At 40.0% G+C, this 17654-nt stretch overlaps 1 protein-coding gene across 5 annotated transcripts in view; it reads left to right on the top strand.

Annotated features, from left to right (window-relative positions):
* elf1 (E74 like ETS transcription factor 1) overlaps window positions 1–17654 on the top strand; it is a 64396-nt gene that overhangs the window by 31400 nt on the left and 15342 nt on the right. For all 5 annotated transcript variants that reach the window (XM_012957329.3, XM_012957331.3, XM_012957330.3 and 2 more), the window contains 1 exon segment: window positions 16218–16434. In XM_012957329.3, the coding sequence (XP_012812783.1) occupies window positions 16363–16434 (72 nt within the window). In that variant the 5' untranslated portion in view covers window positions 16218–16362.

The following is a 17654-nucleotide window of genomic DNA, read 5'->3' as shown; positions in this document are numbered from 1 at the left end:
TTGTTGATTGTGACATGTTGCTTACTACCTCAACACTAATAGAACGATAATTTGCTTTAATTACTTTTTCTTGTGGTTAGCAGCAGTGCAGTGTTAGAATGCATTCTGCTTATAAGTTCTGCAGGGTAGCTTTAGGGCTCTGGCACATGGGGAGACTAGTCGCCCGCAACTAATCTCCCCTAAATGCCATCCCACCAGTGAGAGTGTCTTTGCTTAAACACACAGAGACAATTATCAATAATTGATCAGTATTGTCTATTTTTGTAGCTGTGACAAGTACCTGCTACTAGTAGCTCTGTGTGTTCACCCATAACCCAGCTTTTTAGGAAAGTTAAGCTTTACAATTGTAGGTGAGTAGGCCCAGACTGGCAGTGTGGCAGTTTGGGCAAATGCCAGGGGGCATTAACTGTGCTTTATTTTGAAGGGCATCAGCGTACTTTGAATACCTGGGCCTGTTTTTAATCTCAGTCAAGAGGTGAAGGTGAGCCACCCATAATGTTGTGCTACAATTGATGCTAGGAAACAGCTGGAAATCTTTTGTGCAGAGAGCTGGGTGGGTGCAAGCCAGTACTGAAGTATGGGCACATACACAGGCAGGCTTTTGTGTATTTAAAATATGACACTTTTCTGTATGGGCATCAGCCCATACATTTCATGACAAAAACCCCCTCATTACCAGAACATAAGTTTTGTTTTGTGCATCCTTCAGTGTTGAAGGTTATGAGGTGTGGTAGGGCAAGACCTATGGAAAAGGTGTGGAGAGTGAATATGATGAGTAAGCCATTGTTCTTATTGGGAGAAGGGAACACTGAAAAGGGGTGGTAGAAAAAGTAGTTTGATGGAGCAGACAGGGTTGAGTTTGTGATAGAACCCACTGGAGGAAATCTGTTGCCACTAAAATAATTGTAGCTATAAGCCAAATTAGATGCACACAAATAGATCATGCTGTATTTATGTGTCTGAGATGACCTTAGACTGAGCTGGATGCCTTCTGTGTTCTGCTGCAGCCCGGCTAGTGCACATCCCCACTGTAATACAATGCTGGGAAGACAAAGTGTACATTCTCTTAAGCCAGTCGTTCCAGTAAGGTCACCAGCTGCACTGCTATCTGTTTTGGTGTATTTGGCTAAAGAGAGATGAAACTATATCGACATTATTGCTAAACACATTTATTCTGTTTAGGCTGTTGGTTTTGGGGAGTTGTGTTGTGACTATTGTATTATGGCTGCTGATTCGTCTAGATTATTTTGCATTTAAAGGGGCAGTACACCTGTGTTGAACATGACCAGTATAAACAGGGCTTATGTTTCAAAGGTATTCTGGCTCAGGACCTGGGGTAGCCTTAAGGGATTTTAATAAGGGATCCGTAATTTGGAGTTCTATAGTTTGTCTACTAAACAATAATTTAAACATTAGTTAAACCCAACAGTATTGTTTTGTCTCCAATAAGAATTAATTCCATCTTTTTTGGGATCAAGTACAAGGTACTGTTTTATTATTACAGAGAAAAAGGAAATCAATCTTTATGGGAGAAGGCCTTCCCTTAATTCTGAGCATTGTGGATAAAAAGTTTCAGAATAACGGATCCCATACCTATATATTTTTTTCTCCAATGACAACTGTATGGATTTTTTGGCTACACTCATGCATAGAGGTGCAGTAAATTTTATGGTCAATTGTACAGTATCTAAGTAAATGGATATGATTAGACAGTCGAGCTATGTATTTTAATCCTTTGACGATTTCACATATTTAATAGACTGTGCACACTGGGAGATGCCCTATTTCAGTGAAATCACGGAAGTTGCCTTGAGAGCAAACTTCCGAGATTTCACTGAAATCGCGCCGCCGCGTATGCCATCCCACCAGCGATTTACATTTTCGCCGGTGGGATGGCATTTCGGAGAGATTAGCTGCCCGCAAACAGGGAGATTTGTCACGGGTGCGACTAATCCCCCTGTGTGCCAGAGCCCTTAGAGCAGCAGATGCAATGACACACAAAGCTACTTGTCGCAGCTACATAATAGACAATACTAATAATTGTTGCTACGTGTGTTTAGCAGAGACAATTCTTTGGGTGACTTTGGAAAACCGAAGCAACACCAATGCCATCCCACCAGCAGTTCACATTTTTGCCAGTGGGTAGTCACCTGCAGTGGGGAAGCTTTATTTCAGGTGCCTAATCTCCCCATGTGCCAGCAGCTTAATGGTGAAGACACATGGAGCTACTAGTATGCAGCCACTACATGCAGCTACTTGTCACAGCTACAAAACTAGACAATACTGATAACTTACTGATAAGTTAGTGTTTGATGTTTAGATGGAGCTGTAGAGTCTAAAGGTGGCCATACACGCACCGATATTATCGTACGAAACCTCGTTTCGTACGATAATCGGTGCGTGTATGGTATGTCAGCGAGCCGACCGATGTCGCAGGAAGCTGCTGAAATCGGTCGGCTCGTCGATCGGCCAGGTTAGAAAATTTTGATCGGGCGCCATAGAAGGCGCCTGACCAAAATTCTCCCTTCAGAGCTGAATCAGCAGAAGGAGGTAGAAATCCTATTGTTTCTACCTCCTTACCTGCCGATTCAGCCCTGAATGGTGTGTGGCGGATCTGACGATGTTTCGTGCGACCGATGGTCGTACGAAACATCGTCGGATCGCCACGTGTATGGCCAGCTTAAGAGCTCTGGCACACGGGCGACTAATCTCCCCGAGTTGCCTACCCCTGCCATCCCACCGGCGAACATGTAAGTCGCCGGCGGGATGGCAGACGCGGCGGGGCGATTTCCGGAAATTGCAGAAAAAGACTCGCGAGTCTTTTTCGGCGATTTGCGCAGGGATGGCAGGGGTAGGCAACTCGGGGAGATTAGTCGCCCGCGAACAGGGAGTTAATCGCGGGCGACTAATCTCCCCCGTGTGCCAGAGCCCTAAAACTGCTAATATCCCAGAGACTAGCTAAAAATAGAAAATGTGCATCAACTGTAAAAAGGGCTCAGAAGCACGCTACGTGTGTTTTAGCAGAGGCAATTCTCAGTATTGTCTATGGCAAGGTATTTTCTGGTGTTTATTAGCCGTGACAAGTAGCTGCTACTAAGTAGCTCCTTGTGTCTTTGCCCCAATAGTGGCATATGGGTCCCTTCACACCTTACCATTATTTTATTAGGCATTTCATGAGTTATCTTATCCTAAATAGCATTTTGTAAACTCACATGTTCTGCTCTACCTTACATGAAGGAAAATGTCCCATGGAAAGCTAAAGCAATGTGTAGGTCTTTCCACCGGTGACTCCAATTGTTGCCGGTGGAAAGGCATTTTTGAGCGGTTAGTCGCCTGATAGCATCTCTCCCACAGTGCCTGAAAATACTTTTCAGTTTGTCGCTATTGGTATTGCCGCATGCAAAACCCTTTACCCCTGTAATCACACTACAATGGCCGCTTCTTCATTTTGATTACACGGGATCGCTGCATGTAAAGTGTTTTCCTTGCATCCATTCCAATAGCAGCAGACAGCAAGATATTTTCAGGTGCTTTGTTGCCATTGGGAGAAGCGACAAAGATGTCAAAGCACCCCATGTGTCATTGCCAGAAACGGATATAAACAAATAAAGAAAAAAAGAGCTGATGTACACTTATTGAGCACTTTATTTAAAATAAATTTATACTAAAAAACTAAATGCATATTGATTTTCTGTTTTAAGTAGGTTCTGAGATATAGACAGTTTAAGACTTTAGACTGCTAATACAAGGCTTTCAGCTCATCAAATCTCTTGCAACTTTGCATGACTTTGAAAAAACCGAAGTGATGCATAGGCCTTTCCACCAGCGATTTGTATTGTTGCCAGTGGAAAGACATTTTGGAGAGATTAGTTGCCCGTGGAAGCAGAGATCTATCATGGATGACAAAATCTCTGCATGGGACATCAGCCTATAGGAGGACATTTATGAATACTGGGCAATATGCACATGGCAACCAATCAAGGTGTTTTATTTCATTGTTTTGTCTGCATCTGAATGAAAATAGCTAATCACTAATTGATTACTATGTGTTTATAAACAAGCCCCACTCTCAGGGATCCTAGGTGCACTTTCCTAAAATTGCTTAGTGTTTGATGTTTAGATGGAGCTGTAGAGTCTAAAACTGCTAATATCCCAGAGACTAGCTAAAAATAGAAAATGTGCATCAACTGTAAAAAGGGCTCAGAGAAGCACTCTATGTAAGCTTACATGAATTAATTTTTTGGAGTTTCAGTTCCATTTCAAGAATGTCTAGCCTTATATTAGTTTGATTAAAGTGGTCAATTATACACTGGGGTTTTGATAGTAGCTTCCTAGTAGTAGTTAAGTAGATCTACCTTGGCACAGTTGTGGGGAGTAATTGTTAGTGCAGATAGGCTTGTGAAATTTCCATTGAGGTCAATAGGTAGCCACCTGCAGTGAGTAGCAGCAGCTTCATGCGTCAATTATGTCCTTAATCCTAATATAGTTTGTACCTTTTGCAAAACAATTGTTTTGTCTTAGGATTGTGTTTTACATCTTTTGCCCTGCAGTCAGTGTTACGGAAAGGTTTTCACTTTTTTGTTTTTATACAAACATTATAACATATATAACCTATTTTGTAGTAGACACCCCTCCTAATTAGATTTGGGCTGAAATGATTAGTCCATAACTAAAAGTAAATATGCTGTTTTTGACTTTCACTTTGTAAAATAGGACATATTGTATGGAAATCATGCCAATGAATTGTACTTATCTAACTATAGAAGAATGTGCTTTAAAAAGTAGTGTTTTTGACTGATCTATTGAAAAATTCTCCAAAAACCCCACTAATCCCACCCATCTGTTCCACTTCCTGATGTCTCCTGTGCTAGGACTCGGCACAGTGCACTGTAGAATAGGAACCAATCAGCAGCCAGGCCTGATAGGAAGCTGAAGCCTGTCTTTGCTTGATAGCAGGGCTGTGATTGGCTACTCACCCTTTATTTGAAACATACAGGATCTAAAAGGATCTATAGGGGGCCATATTTTATATTTATTATTCATAATTGCCTACAAGATTAGAGGTTGGCATTTGCTATACTGCTCACAGAACCTAATCTATCTGAATGTTTTTTTTAAGCATATAGTTACATAGTTACATAGGGTTGAAAAAAGACCAGTGTCCATCAAGTTCAACCCATCCAAGTAAACCCAGCACACCTAACCCACACCTACCAATCTATACACTCACATACATAAACTATAAATACAACCACTAGTACTAACTGTAGATATTAGTATCACAATAGCCTTGGATATTCTGATTGATCAAGAACTCATCCAGGCCCCTCTTAAAGGCATTAACAGAATCTGCCATTACTACATCACTAGGAAGGGCATTCCACAACCTCACTGCCCTCACCGTGAAAAACCACCTACGCTGCTTCAAATGGAAGCTCCTTTCCTCTAATCTAAAGGGGTGACCTCTGGTGCGTTGATTGTTTTTATGGGAAAAAAGAACATCCCCCAACTGCCTATAATCCCCTCTAATGTACTTGTACAGAATAATCATGTCCCCTCGCAAGTGCCTCTTTTCCAGAGAAAACAACCCCAACCTCGACAGTCTCACCTCCATAGCTTAAATCTTCCATCCCCTTAACCAGTTTAGTTGCACGTCTCTACACTTTCTCCAGCTCATTGATATCCTTCTTAAGGACTGGAGCCCAAAACTGCACTGCATACTCAAGGTGAGGCCTTACCAGGGACCTATAAAGGGGCAAAATTATGTTCTCATCCCTTGAGTCAATGCCCTTTTTTATACAAGACAGCACTTTATTTGCTTTAGTAGCCACAGAATGACACTGCCTGGCATTAGACAACTTGTTATCAACAAAAACCCCTAGATCCTTCTCCATTAAGGAAACCCCCAACACACTACCATATGATAGGAAGCTGCAATTTTAATTTTACGGAAAAAAAATAAAAAGGTGTTTGCACTGCAGGCATTATTATTGGAAACACAAAGTGTTTTACATAGAATGTTTAATCATTCACATAAGCCCACTCACCAGAAGAACTTACAGTCTAGTTTCTATGTCACTTCTACACAAATAGAGTAGGGCTAACTTCAGAAGTCATCTAACATATCAGTCTTTTCTTTTGACCGTGGGAGAACACGGAAATACTCTGTGAAAACCACACAGACAGTGAGAGAACATACAAACCATAAACAGATAGTGCCCTGGTCAGAAACCCCAGCTGTGAGGCAGCAGTGCTAACTGCTAAATCATCAAGTAAAGCTGCACAAACCTCCCAGAAGAAAATGTACAGTTCTTCTAGCAGCTTTTTAGGAGACACCTTGGGAAGACTCCTCAACAAATTGTATGAATGTATATAATTTGTAGATTGTAAGCTCTTTTGGGCAGGGCCCTCTTCACCTCTTGTATCGGTTACTGATTGCTTTATATGTTACTCTGTATGTCCAATGTATGTAACCCACTTATTGTACAGCGCTGCGGAATATGTTGGCGCTTTATAAATAAATGTTAATGTAATGTAATGTAAATATAATTGCATTGGTAACTGTAACTTTTGGGAAGCTGTAGAACAGCATCCATATGCTCCAGGTTTCATAGCATAGTCTCAAGTGTGTTGTAAGCCATAAAAGCTGCCATCACCTTACATACATAATCTTCCCTTTCCCAGCCCTCTGGGACAAGGCCTTACCTGTATATCTGATCCTATTTATATGGTTTGGGCAGCAGAGTGTTTGTTTTAACTTGTTGCAGAAATACAGACTGGTATTCCCCTTTTATGTAATGGACCATGTGGCACAACATTCCCTCGTGCAAAAGGAAGTCAAAAATAAGAGAATGTTACACCTCCCCACACGGGGGCAAGCAGCCAACTGTGTGGCCGTGTCCACGCCAATAGGTTTTTTGGGTTTTTTTTGTTTGTTTTTATAAACTTTGAAGGCTGATTGCTGTAGGTTATAGTTAGCACATTGTCAGGCTAAGCTGAACACTTCTAGGTTTACATTCAGTCGCATTAATGTTGTCACCGTCATGCTCCCAACTGCGGTGCGCAGGTGCCACAGTGTAACATCATGTGACTAAAGGCACAGTGTGGCCCTACCCTATAATGAATCACCAACAAACACTCCCACTTACTGAACTCTCTGCTCATTGCTCTTTACAACTTGTTTGTTCTGTTACATAAACAGGGCAACAAATACCCACAGCCTGAGTACCCTATTAGCCACCAGCAAAGTGAGGGGCCTAGGCAGCAGGAAGAACTCAAGTGTTTGCTGGTGGAATAATTCTAGCCACAGCAGTGGAGTGCTTCTAGAGAAATTTCTGTTTGTGAATATGCGAGCAAAGGTCAGTGCCTTTCTGCTGAGTCACTTATTAATGTACTGCACACCCACAAGAGGAATGGGATAGAAAGAAAGAGGAGCTCCCTGGGTGTACGGAGAGAAAAAAAAAAGAGGATCTAGGTGTGTTGCAATTATGCTCACCCTCCTAAGTAAACCCCTCCTTAAACAGTCACCTAGATTATCATAGGGGGCAGTGCAAACTAGTTCTGCAGACAAATATACACTGTAAAGGGTTAACTGTTCTCCAGCTGAGTACTAGGCAGAACTGACATGGTGGAATACCCTTTGCTGCTGCTCTGCCTTGCCATGCAGCCTGTCCTACACAGCACTGGACACTGACATATGTGGGGTATAAGAGGGAGGGAATGGTACCTAGGGAGTGGTATATATGAAGGGTAAAAAAATAGCACATAGGGACTGATGTAAACAGAGAATGGCACTTGGTTTAATAAATGGGCTTTAAATAAATCCATTGTTGCTTTGGAACAGGAACAGATATATGGCTACTAGAAAATTCCCATGTGTACCATTTACACTGTTATCAAACAGTAGCAACAATGGTCAATTACCACCAATAGAAGCAAGCATAAACTTGCATTGTTACATGACTGTGAAGAGTTTTCCATTCTGGAATCCACTCTGTGCACACAGAACAGACCCCATGCCTTTCAGTTTACTTACAGGGGAAAGTGGATCCGCTCAGATCCATTTCCACAAAGGTGGAGAATAGCCTTGTGTCATTAGCCTGACGCAGCTATGATCATAAATATAATGGTGCTGGAGAGGACTAAAGACTGTGGGGGTCTGGGGAGTGCAACTATGATGTTGTTGCTTGATATTTTTTTTATTTATTGCTTGTACAGGTATGGGACCCGTTATCCAGAATGCTCGGGACCAAGGGTATTCTGGATAAGGAGTCTTTATGTAATTTGGAACTCCATACCTTAAGTCTACAGGTTACCTTGTTTGGTGTTATTATTTCCTATGGCTATAAACATACCTGATGGAGGCCTGCCAGCTGGATGAAGCCCTCCAAGGCTTTTTAGGACTCTGGCACACAGGGAGATTAGTCACCTGCGAATGCGCTGCGTATGCTATCCCACCAGCGATTTACATTTTCGCCTGTGGGATGGCATTTCGGGGAGATTAGTCGCCTGCGAACAGGGAGATTTGTCGCGGGCGACTAATCTCCCCGTGTCCAAAGCCCTTAATGTGCCCCTCCCTGTGCAATCTGAAAAAAATACACAATTATATCAACTTTAATCTAGTAAACAGGCACATCCTGGTAATCTGGATTCTGGCAAATGCCAGAGGGGCTGCTGTGAGATACCATAGACAGTCATTATATAGTGGGCTGGTGGGGGCTGTTTGGGCCTCTGAAATGCCAGGGCCTATTTCCAATTCCAACCCAGACATGCTGGGAAGGACCTCATTTTTATCAATATTAACCCTACTGATCATACTCCCTGAGTGTTACAAAAGCCTGTAGCAGATCATCTGTAACAATGTAATACATTAGTTGCTGGTATTTCTTTCATGACTTTGGTAAACATATCAACTAATGTATCTGTTTTTAACAGTAAGTCGGAGTGATGGCTTAGGTGATGGTCAGGAAAATTAAACAAATTTTTACATATTTTAGATAAACAGTAGGAAATTAAGAACAGAAAACAATTGAAAAACATGATTTGTGCTGCATGGTGTGGGAACAATAAGTTGACATGAGGCAGAAAATACACTTCAGATCCATTTCTTTAGCTGTTTTACTAAATAATGTTTGTTTAGGAATTGCAGTTTGTGCAAGTGGTTTGGGTTGTTTCTAGTATAATTAGGTAAAAGACTGGCAATTTGCAATTTTTTAAAACTGATGTTACAGTATCCTTGAACAGTCACATGCTTTTTGGGTGGTTCTGGGTTCTATAGAGATACAACAAACAGAGTGTCAGAACATTGTGCATATCATTATTTCATGCATATGCCTCTAACAGAATAAACGGAAACTCTCAGCACCTCCCAGCAATTAAAGTTGTCAAGGGACACTGAGAATTGTAGTTTAAAGACAGCTGGAACACTGCAGGCTGATAATCCTCTTGTTATACACAGTCCTGCAGTTTCCAGCTGCTCTTGAGTTATGAGTGGTTACTCTGAAATCTTTATGCTCCAGTTCAGATTAAAAAGGGAGATAAAAAAAAGCAAAAAAAGTGTTTAATATAAATGCAGAATAACCAAAAGCAAAAGGGACTATTTCTGACCACAAGTGCAGCGAGCTTTGTTCTGTTTTGAGAGCAGTTATCATGCTTTTCACTCACTTCCCCATGATTCCAGTGTTATTATGGTAGTCACGCAGTGGGCCTGTGGGTCAATTGGAAAAGTTGGACTGAAAAATTTCTAAGTGCGATTAGTGGAATTTGTGGTGTTTGACGTGAGTGTACCATATTCTTTCCCAGGGCAGGGGCACTGTAGCAATTCATACAGGCCGCTGTGGGAAGCCTGAAGATACCCTGGTATCTCCAGGGTTCCCCTGCCTCAATAGGCACAACTGCTTCAAGTTCACAATGGGAAGCAAGCAGCAGCAGCATGAAGTGCAACTATACCAAAGTGCAAAGAGCACGTCTCAGATACCTTTATTGAATAGGAATTTTATGTAAACTCCTTATATTTTAATTTAAAAAAAATCTAAAAGTAGAAGTCAATATCAAAAAGAAGACCTAGGGGCAGATTTACTAATCCACGAATTCGAATCCCGAATGGGAAAAATTCGGATTGGAAACGAAAATGTCTGAAGATCGCAAATATCCCAAAAATGCTTACGAAAAAATCGTATTAGTCACGATAATATCGTATTGGTGATCCGAAAGTTACAAAATTTTCGTACCCAACCATTGAAAACAGCGGTAAAACCTTTCCGATTGATTTTTTCATGCAAGCGTACGAAAAAGTCATGCAGCGTACGAAAAAGTAGTGCGGATGCCCGAAAAATTCGGCGAAAATACGCTCGGAGCGTTCGTGCTTTTGTAAATGTGCCCCTTAGTATCCCTTACACACAAACCAGTTTTGGTCAATTTCTGCTTCAGGTGACCATGGCTTCATGTAACTGCTTTTAACAACTATAACCCTGAAGGTGTTCCATTACTGCACAGTGAGCCACAAAAACTGTATGCATATTTATAGCATAAATGGGAGCAGAGTGTTTCACACCTTATGTGTAAAGGAAGGTATTTCTATAAACATCAAGGGTTCTTAAAGCAATTTGGCCTGTTTAATGTATTCATATAGACAGAATACATGTGGTATTTCTTTTTTCATCAGAAAACAATCCTGAAAGTGTACACACCCTACAATTTACAAATCATGTTGCATTTGGAAGTTTGAAAACCTCTGCACCCCTAAAAATCCTAAACTAATGAATATATTTCTTCCTTTTGGTTTCTGCAGTCTTTTTTGCTGCAGGTTTTTTCACTCTGGAACTGAATAGAACCCTAGACTGTTAACCGTGCTCTTTGCTCTGAACTTCATGATATCTTTTGACTTCATTGGCTTATAAGGTCTCTTGTGTCTGATGTATACCTAATTTAAACACTGGAAGATCCCTATGATGTTCTAATTAAGCTGTATTTTGATAAGGTGAAGGAAACAAAAAGTGTGTGTTGCTGGCCTTCTAACCATGACTCTTAATTATGATGCTTTTGATGTGTGAGAGTCAAAGAAGAATGCAAATGCTCAAAATCTTATACAATTCCCCTTTTCAACCCTATCTACTCTTTTAGGTGTTTCCGATTCCGGTTAATTGGAGCTGGCAGGGAATAATTTTGGTTGTGTTCCAGGCATCTAAAAAGTGCTCCATTTGCCATCACCGTAAAGATACACTCACATACACTAATTCCATAGTAGCATATGAATGCAATCCACACTGCTAAAGATAGCTTGTTTCACAGAACTTATAGAAGAGTCACATATTGATATGATAAAAAGTGATATTTTATTGGAACATCAATGTTTCAAAGTAGAGAATGGCCCCACATATACATTTAGATTTTATGTACTCTCTCTCTCTCTCTCTCTCTCTCTCTCTCTATATATATATATATATATATATATATATATAATGTGTGTGTGTGTGGATTGATGTAACCGGTACTGAGAATTAAAGGGATATTAGAAGTTGCTGATGAGTTTTACAACCATTTAATTTATTTAGGTAATGAAGCATGACATGGCTTCTAAAATTCGTTATAATTTGAGAGGGTAAATAATACCTTATAATACATAAGATGTAGTTTGTATGATAATTGCTGTGGGGCCAGAGTTTTAGAGAGGTATTTTAGAAATGTATTACAAGCCTAATAATGTTGGGTATTATAATTATTTTCTTGGCACTGAAGAGCACATTGCCCTCATCTTCAGGCTCCCTCACCAAAATCTGCATTTACATGTTTGTCAAAAAGAAACTGTTACAGTAACTGGGGTGCTAGGTTGGTGCTGCAGCCACTTGGAGGGAGTGCCTACTTACAAATGAATAAATGCTTAAGATACCCCACTATACCATGAATATATTGGGCCTTTAAGCTATAAACTGCAGGTTACTCAATCTGGAGAAATTTGGGGGGGGGGGGGGGGGGGGGGGGTTACCTGTCTGAAAAATAAATGTTGTATGGCAGAGAGTAGTGATAATGACTTGGCCCAAAACTTGCAGAACTTGTTGGTTTACTCAGGAGTTGGGCTGGCTTGTCTAAAAATACATGTGTAGGTTAGAGTAGGTGGTGCATCCAAAAACTGATTTCCAAACTAGCTTCTAAATTGCATAAGTGCAGTTGCTATTAGCAACTTATTAGGTCTTTGCTTTCAGTTTCCAGCTTTTAGTAGACTAAGTGCTATTTAGTTGCTATTCACAACTGTACTTGTGCAATTTATCACCTAAATCTTTCTATAATATTTGTTCTCCAGACTCCAGGAAAGTAATAGACCCCCTTTAGATTTAGCACTTTGTAATGTCATGAGTGAATATGGATCAAGTAAAGGTTAGAAAAATGGCAGAACACTTCAGCAGGGTACATCTGCAGGTTGTTTATTTTTTAAAGGGGTTGTTCAATAAATCATCTTTTAGCATGATGTAGTGAGTGTTATTCTGAGAGAATTTGCAGTTGGATTGCAGTTTTTTAATTATTTAACTTATTGTTCAGCAGCTTTTTCCAGTTTGGAATTTCAGCAGGTACTTAGTTGCTATGGCCCAATTAAACCTTGCAACCATAAAGGAATTTGAAACAGACATAAGAATATGAGGAGGGGATAAATGGAAAGATAAATAATGGAAAATAGCAATACAAAATTGTGAATTACATTCTAAAATTGCCCAAAAAATAATGTATGTAGCAACTTGCTTTTTACCAGTGTGGATAGAAATTAGCATCTGCATTGGTAAATTAGCACCAGTTACATGTTGCTGCATTCCACATGGGTGCAAATTGCATAATTTCCTTATTGCAGCACAGGAAAGTGTGCAGTTTATTGTGTGCAATGTAGTTGTAGGTACAAGGCAGGTGTCAATTTCAGGGTTTCCTTTCGTCAGTGCATACATTTTACTTCAAGACACAACAATAGAGTAGTTTGTATATAGGTAGGTACCTTTGTAAATGGTATTTTATTCACTGCATAATTTGGTGCTTTTAACAGCACCTGACAATAGTAAATGAGCACAAATATGTATTTCTGTTTGACTCACTATATATATTTTTCTTGTGTCTAATTTTCCCCGGAAAAGAAAAATGTTCAGGGGTAATAATATCACGTTATACCAGACATTTACAACTCAGTCAGTTCTCTTTATTAATATGCACCTTAAGCTGGCCATACATGGAAAGATCCACTCCTTTGGCGAGGTCCCCAAACAAATAAATCTTTCCCTGATATGCCCATCTTTAGGTGGCCAATATCTAGGGGAGGTGAGAAACTCTCCTTAGGTAGCAGCGGCCCCAGAGTTACATGGGGCAGCAAAAAACCACTCCTGCTAACTTTAAGAACGACATTCTCATCTTATAAATTGGACATTTGGCTTTGCTAGTGCAGAGAGCATAATTGCACTAGCGATGTGGCCCCTGGAAGCCCTCCAGCACAGGAAAAGTAGGCACTGGGGGGGGGGAGCAGCATCACAGGAGCCACCTCAGGGTGCTCTAGGGTGACAATTGGCCCTGGCAATATAAGACTAATCCAATCATTTGGCCCGATATCATCCGATATCAATCTGGCAGGCCCCCCTAAGGGCCCCATACTTAGGCCAATAAGCTGTTGACTCAGGCCATCAGGCCATTATTGGTCCGTGTATGGCCACCTTTATTCAATGTTGTCAGTCTGTGATGACAGATACATTGATGTTGCACTAACATCCTTGACATTTATATATAATGGTCTTAGGAGGAGACCGAAACGTTGGCCTGTTTTAACAGCATGTTTAAATAAAAGTAACGTTTTAATCTTTTAAAAAATATCCTGGTGTGCACCCAATTTTTGGACTTCTGGATAATTAGACACATGGAGGTAGCACCCAGGTAATTTATATTATGGGTTTGGTGTGCTGAAAATTTTGTGGACTGTATATATATATATATATATATATATATATATATATATATATATTATATATGTAGGCATACAGTAGCAGCAATACAGAAATATATTTGACCATACCAAATATCTTTATGCTGGCTGGGTACAAACGCTGCTCTGCATCAACATTTCCTTTTGTTAGTTGACTTTGTATTTGAGGATTGGTATAGAGTAAACTTAATCCCTCTTATGATACCACATAAAGAATTATTTGTCCCATTAAGTCAGCGGTTCTCAACCTGGGGGTCGAACGACCCTTTCTCAGGGGTCGCCTAAGACCATTGGAAAACACATATTTACGATAGTCTTAGGAACCGAGACACCGTTCCTCAATGGTTGGGGGGGTCTCCACAACATGAGGAACTGTATTAAAGGGTCGTGGCATTAGGAAGGTTGAGAACCACTGCATTAAGTGTTAGGAAGCTGATACTGAAAGTGTTATTTATCTTCTAAAATGCCCTGTCAGTCTTCAGCAGTGAATATGTCAAACGTTGAGTCATTTAATAGAAGCATTGCCTTAATGAAACCTGGAGGCCAGTATAATGGATTGGTTTCTTGATTAGGGCCATTGGCCTCTGTGGCATTGAAGGGGTAAAGACATCTGAACATTTCAAGGTGGGGTAAATATTTACCATTCTTTTGTATCATGTTAATGGGTAATTTAATGGTGCTGTAGGAATGTGTCTCTTTTAGATTGTATGCTTATCTTATGTTGGCTAAGGGCAGACTTCTCTTTACTGCAAAGATGACTGCTTGAAATGCAATAATCATATTTATGTGTTATTATCCTTAAACCTTTGTGTTTCATAGTATGGTGCTCAAGGGCAGGAATCCTTAAAGGTATTTCAGTGTTTCACTGGCTGTCATGTCAGTAATCTGTTTGGAAAAGACAAACATGCTCTCTATGCAAAGAAGTCAAGGCGGAAGCCATGGTTTTGCTCAGACTTGCATTGGCAGTGGCCCCTTACTAGCACATTTCTTCATCCTTGGGAAGTGCTCAGATACTTCAAGTTTCTTTAAGGGGTGGTTCACCTTTATGTTAAGTGTTTGTATGGTATAGATTGTCCTGGTTCTAGCAACTTGGTCTTCATTACTGGCAAACATGGCCAGGCAGTAGGTTGGAAGAGGCCAAACTACAGAAGCTTTTTAATATATGTACATTTTAAGGGAGGTTGATGGATCTCTTCCCAGAGTTGCAAAATGAGTGTTCCCCAAACCTTCTTGCCTGACTATTCTCCAGCCCTGGTTGTCCCTCCATCCACTTGGAACTTAAGTACCAGAAGTAGTTTTTACATTGCTCTGTGAGGTCAGGTGGGCGAGTTGGAAACAGCCTACAGCAATAAGGATGTATTCGGGCAAGGACCAGAAAACTGCATAGATACAGATTTAGAATTACTATCATATCCTGTAAAATTATCTGCCATTGGATACTGAAAACTGTAAAAAAGCAGCATCCCTTCATTTTGATAAACCTCTGGAATCACATATAGTTGGCTTTTGCTTTTCTGTTTTTTAAAGGAAGTTTGGTATAGATATACATTTTTACATTACCACTCTAAACAAGTGTTTCTTCATAATTGAATAATCGGAATGTCACAGAGATTTACTAACCCGACTAACAAACCAGTGGTGCTTTTATGTTTTTTTCCTAATTAGGAAATGGCATATATTTTACTTTTGAAATTAGGATAGTATACCCTCAATCCCTTACTTGTCTCTTGTATCTGACTGCTGCCTATCTGACATTACTGATGACCCACAATAAGGCAGTTTCTTACATTGTTTAGTTTCATTCTGTGTCTGGGGTGGAGAGGCTGTGGTGTGCAGATCTTTGCATGTTCTCATTTGCCATGACGCGGTCATTGCTGTTTCCTTCCTGAGCTCACAAGCTTGTTCTTGTGATAAGAATACATTTACCGTCCACGCAGGAGAAGAAAAAAAAAGAATAATAATAAAACTTGTCAGGGTAAAAATACGAAGTTTACTTTTTTCGGTGTTTGATCTTCATGCTTCATATGTATGTGGGCAGAATCTTTTTGTTATTTATTTTTATCATGCTAAAACCTACAAATATTCTACATGCGTAGATGCATGCATCTGAATTTTACTGCTGAGATGGCACTTTCAAGGCTGGCTATTGGATGAAAAGATATATGCATTCTCAGCTTACTGCATGTCGCAACTGTAATATTGCCATGCAACCATGTATTCTTGCCGGGACTGTAACATGCTTCATAATACTTCAACCTTTTATATATTACAGATCCTGAGAAACCCATGAAAAGCATATTTTAAGGGAATAGATTTTTGGACTGTGCCAAGAAGAAAACATTAAGCAAAATTGTTTACAAGATCCCAATCTCTGCACCCCCTCTTCTCATGAGGCACTGAAGAAGGAAGCCTTTAAAATGGCCACAGTCGTGCAACCAAATGATCTGGTCTTTGAGTTTGCAAGCAATGTCATGGAGGACGAGCATCAGGTAGGTTCTCCTTTTACTCTTTAGCAGCATTGCTGGAGGTGTGGTAAGCTATTTAATCTACATACTCTCAGCACCACACTGGATCTAGGTCATAAGCAGGGCCATAATATAGTCCTTTCAAGTTGGAAGATACGTTCGGACAATCTAACTAACAAACTAACATTTAAAAAGACAGTGTTACAAGCCATGTGACATAATATCTGTGAGACAGCAACCATCATATATGGTAAGATGCTAAGATAGTTACATGTGCAACTGTGATGTTTATGTCTAAAAAGCTGTGACTTATTTGCTAATCATACTGACTAAATAATTATCTGCCTTGGAAGGACCAAGCATGAAGTAGCTTCCGTTTCCCTGTTTGCCCTATTTAGCTCAAGAGATAACAGATTTTCATGATTAAAACTAATTACAGAAGGTATGTTAGGTTCAAGCCTTATTCAGGATATATAAAATTTCTTATGCAAGACTATTAGTTATTAAGACACAGTAGCATAGAAACAACTTTATTCTGCCTAATAGTTAATTCATAATTATTCCTGTAGCTTCAGCTTCTATGACACGAGGTGTAACTACACTCTGCTAATGTTTTGCTAATTTCTGACATCCCCTAAACTTAGATTTTCAACAGCAGCCCACTTAGCATGTAGCCACTGGCATCAAAAAAGGTATCCTGATACATCCAAGATGAGGAGCTGCTGTAGCCAAATTTGTACGCTGTTTTATACACATGAAATTCCTGCAATGCCACTATTGTCCTTTGTACAGGTCACCGTATCCATTGTATGTGTATGAACACACAGTGCTCGATTATACTTTGCTGCAAAGTGTTTGTTGTTTATTTGTAACACCACATTACAATTTCGTAATAATGCAGCATAAAAATACTAAGTGACATGCCAGGTTTTAGAGGCAAGCTTTTTTTTTCAAAAAAAACCCCCCACCATGGAAAAAAAGCATGTACATGTGGAGTTTTGTGCATTTGTTCAGGATAGGTCTCAATAAATAAAGACAAAGAACTAAACTAAAAAGATATGATATTTACAGTAATACGACATTCAAATCTGATCTGATAATAAAAAATACACAGGAGCCTATGTATGTATCTACACAAGGGGTGAAAATGCAGATTTGTTTCTGCCATTCTATCATGACAGGGCACATTTTTTAAATAAAGTATGTTGTGCCAAAAACTGCCCCATGTGGGCACTAACCTATAC

Source organism: Xenopus tropicalis, chromosome 2 (genome assembly GCF_000004195.4).
Source record: "Xenopus tropicalis strain Nigerian chromosome 2, UCB_Xtro_10.0, whole genome shotgun sequence".
NCBI classification, from domain to species: domain Eukaryota; kingdom Metazoa; phylum Chordata; class Amphibia; order Anura; family Pipidae; genus Xenopus; species Xenopus tropicalis.
Note: the sequence above shows the minus strand (reverse complement) of the source record. Positions and strands in the feature narration are given on the sequence as shown.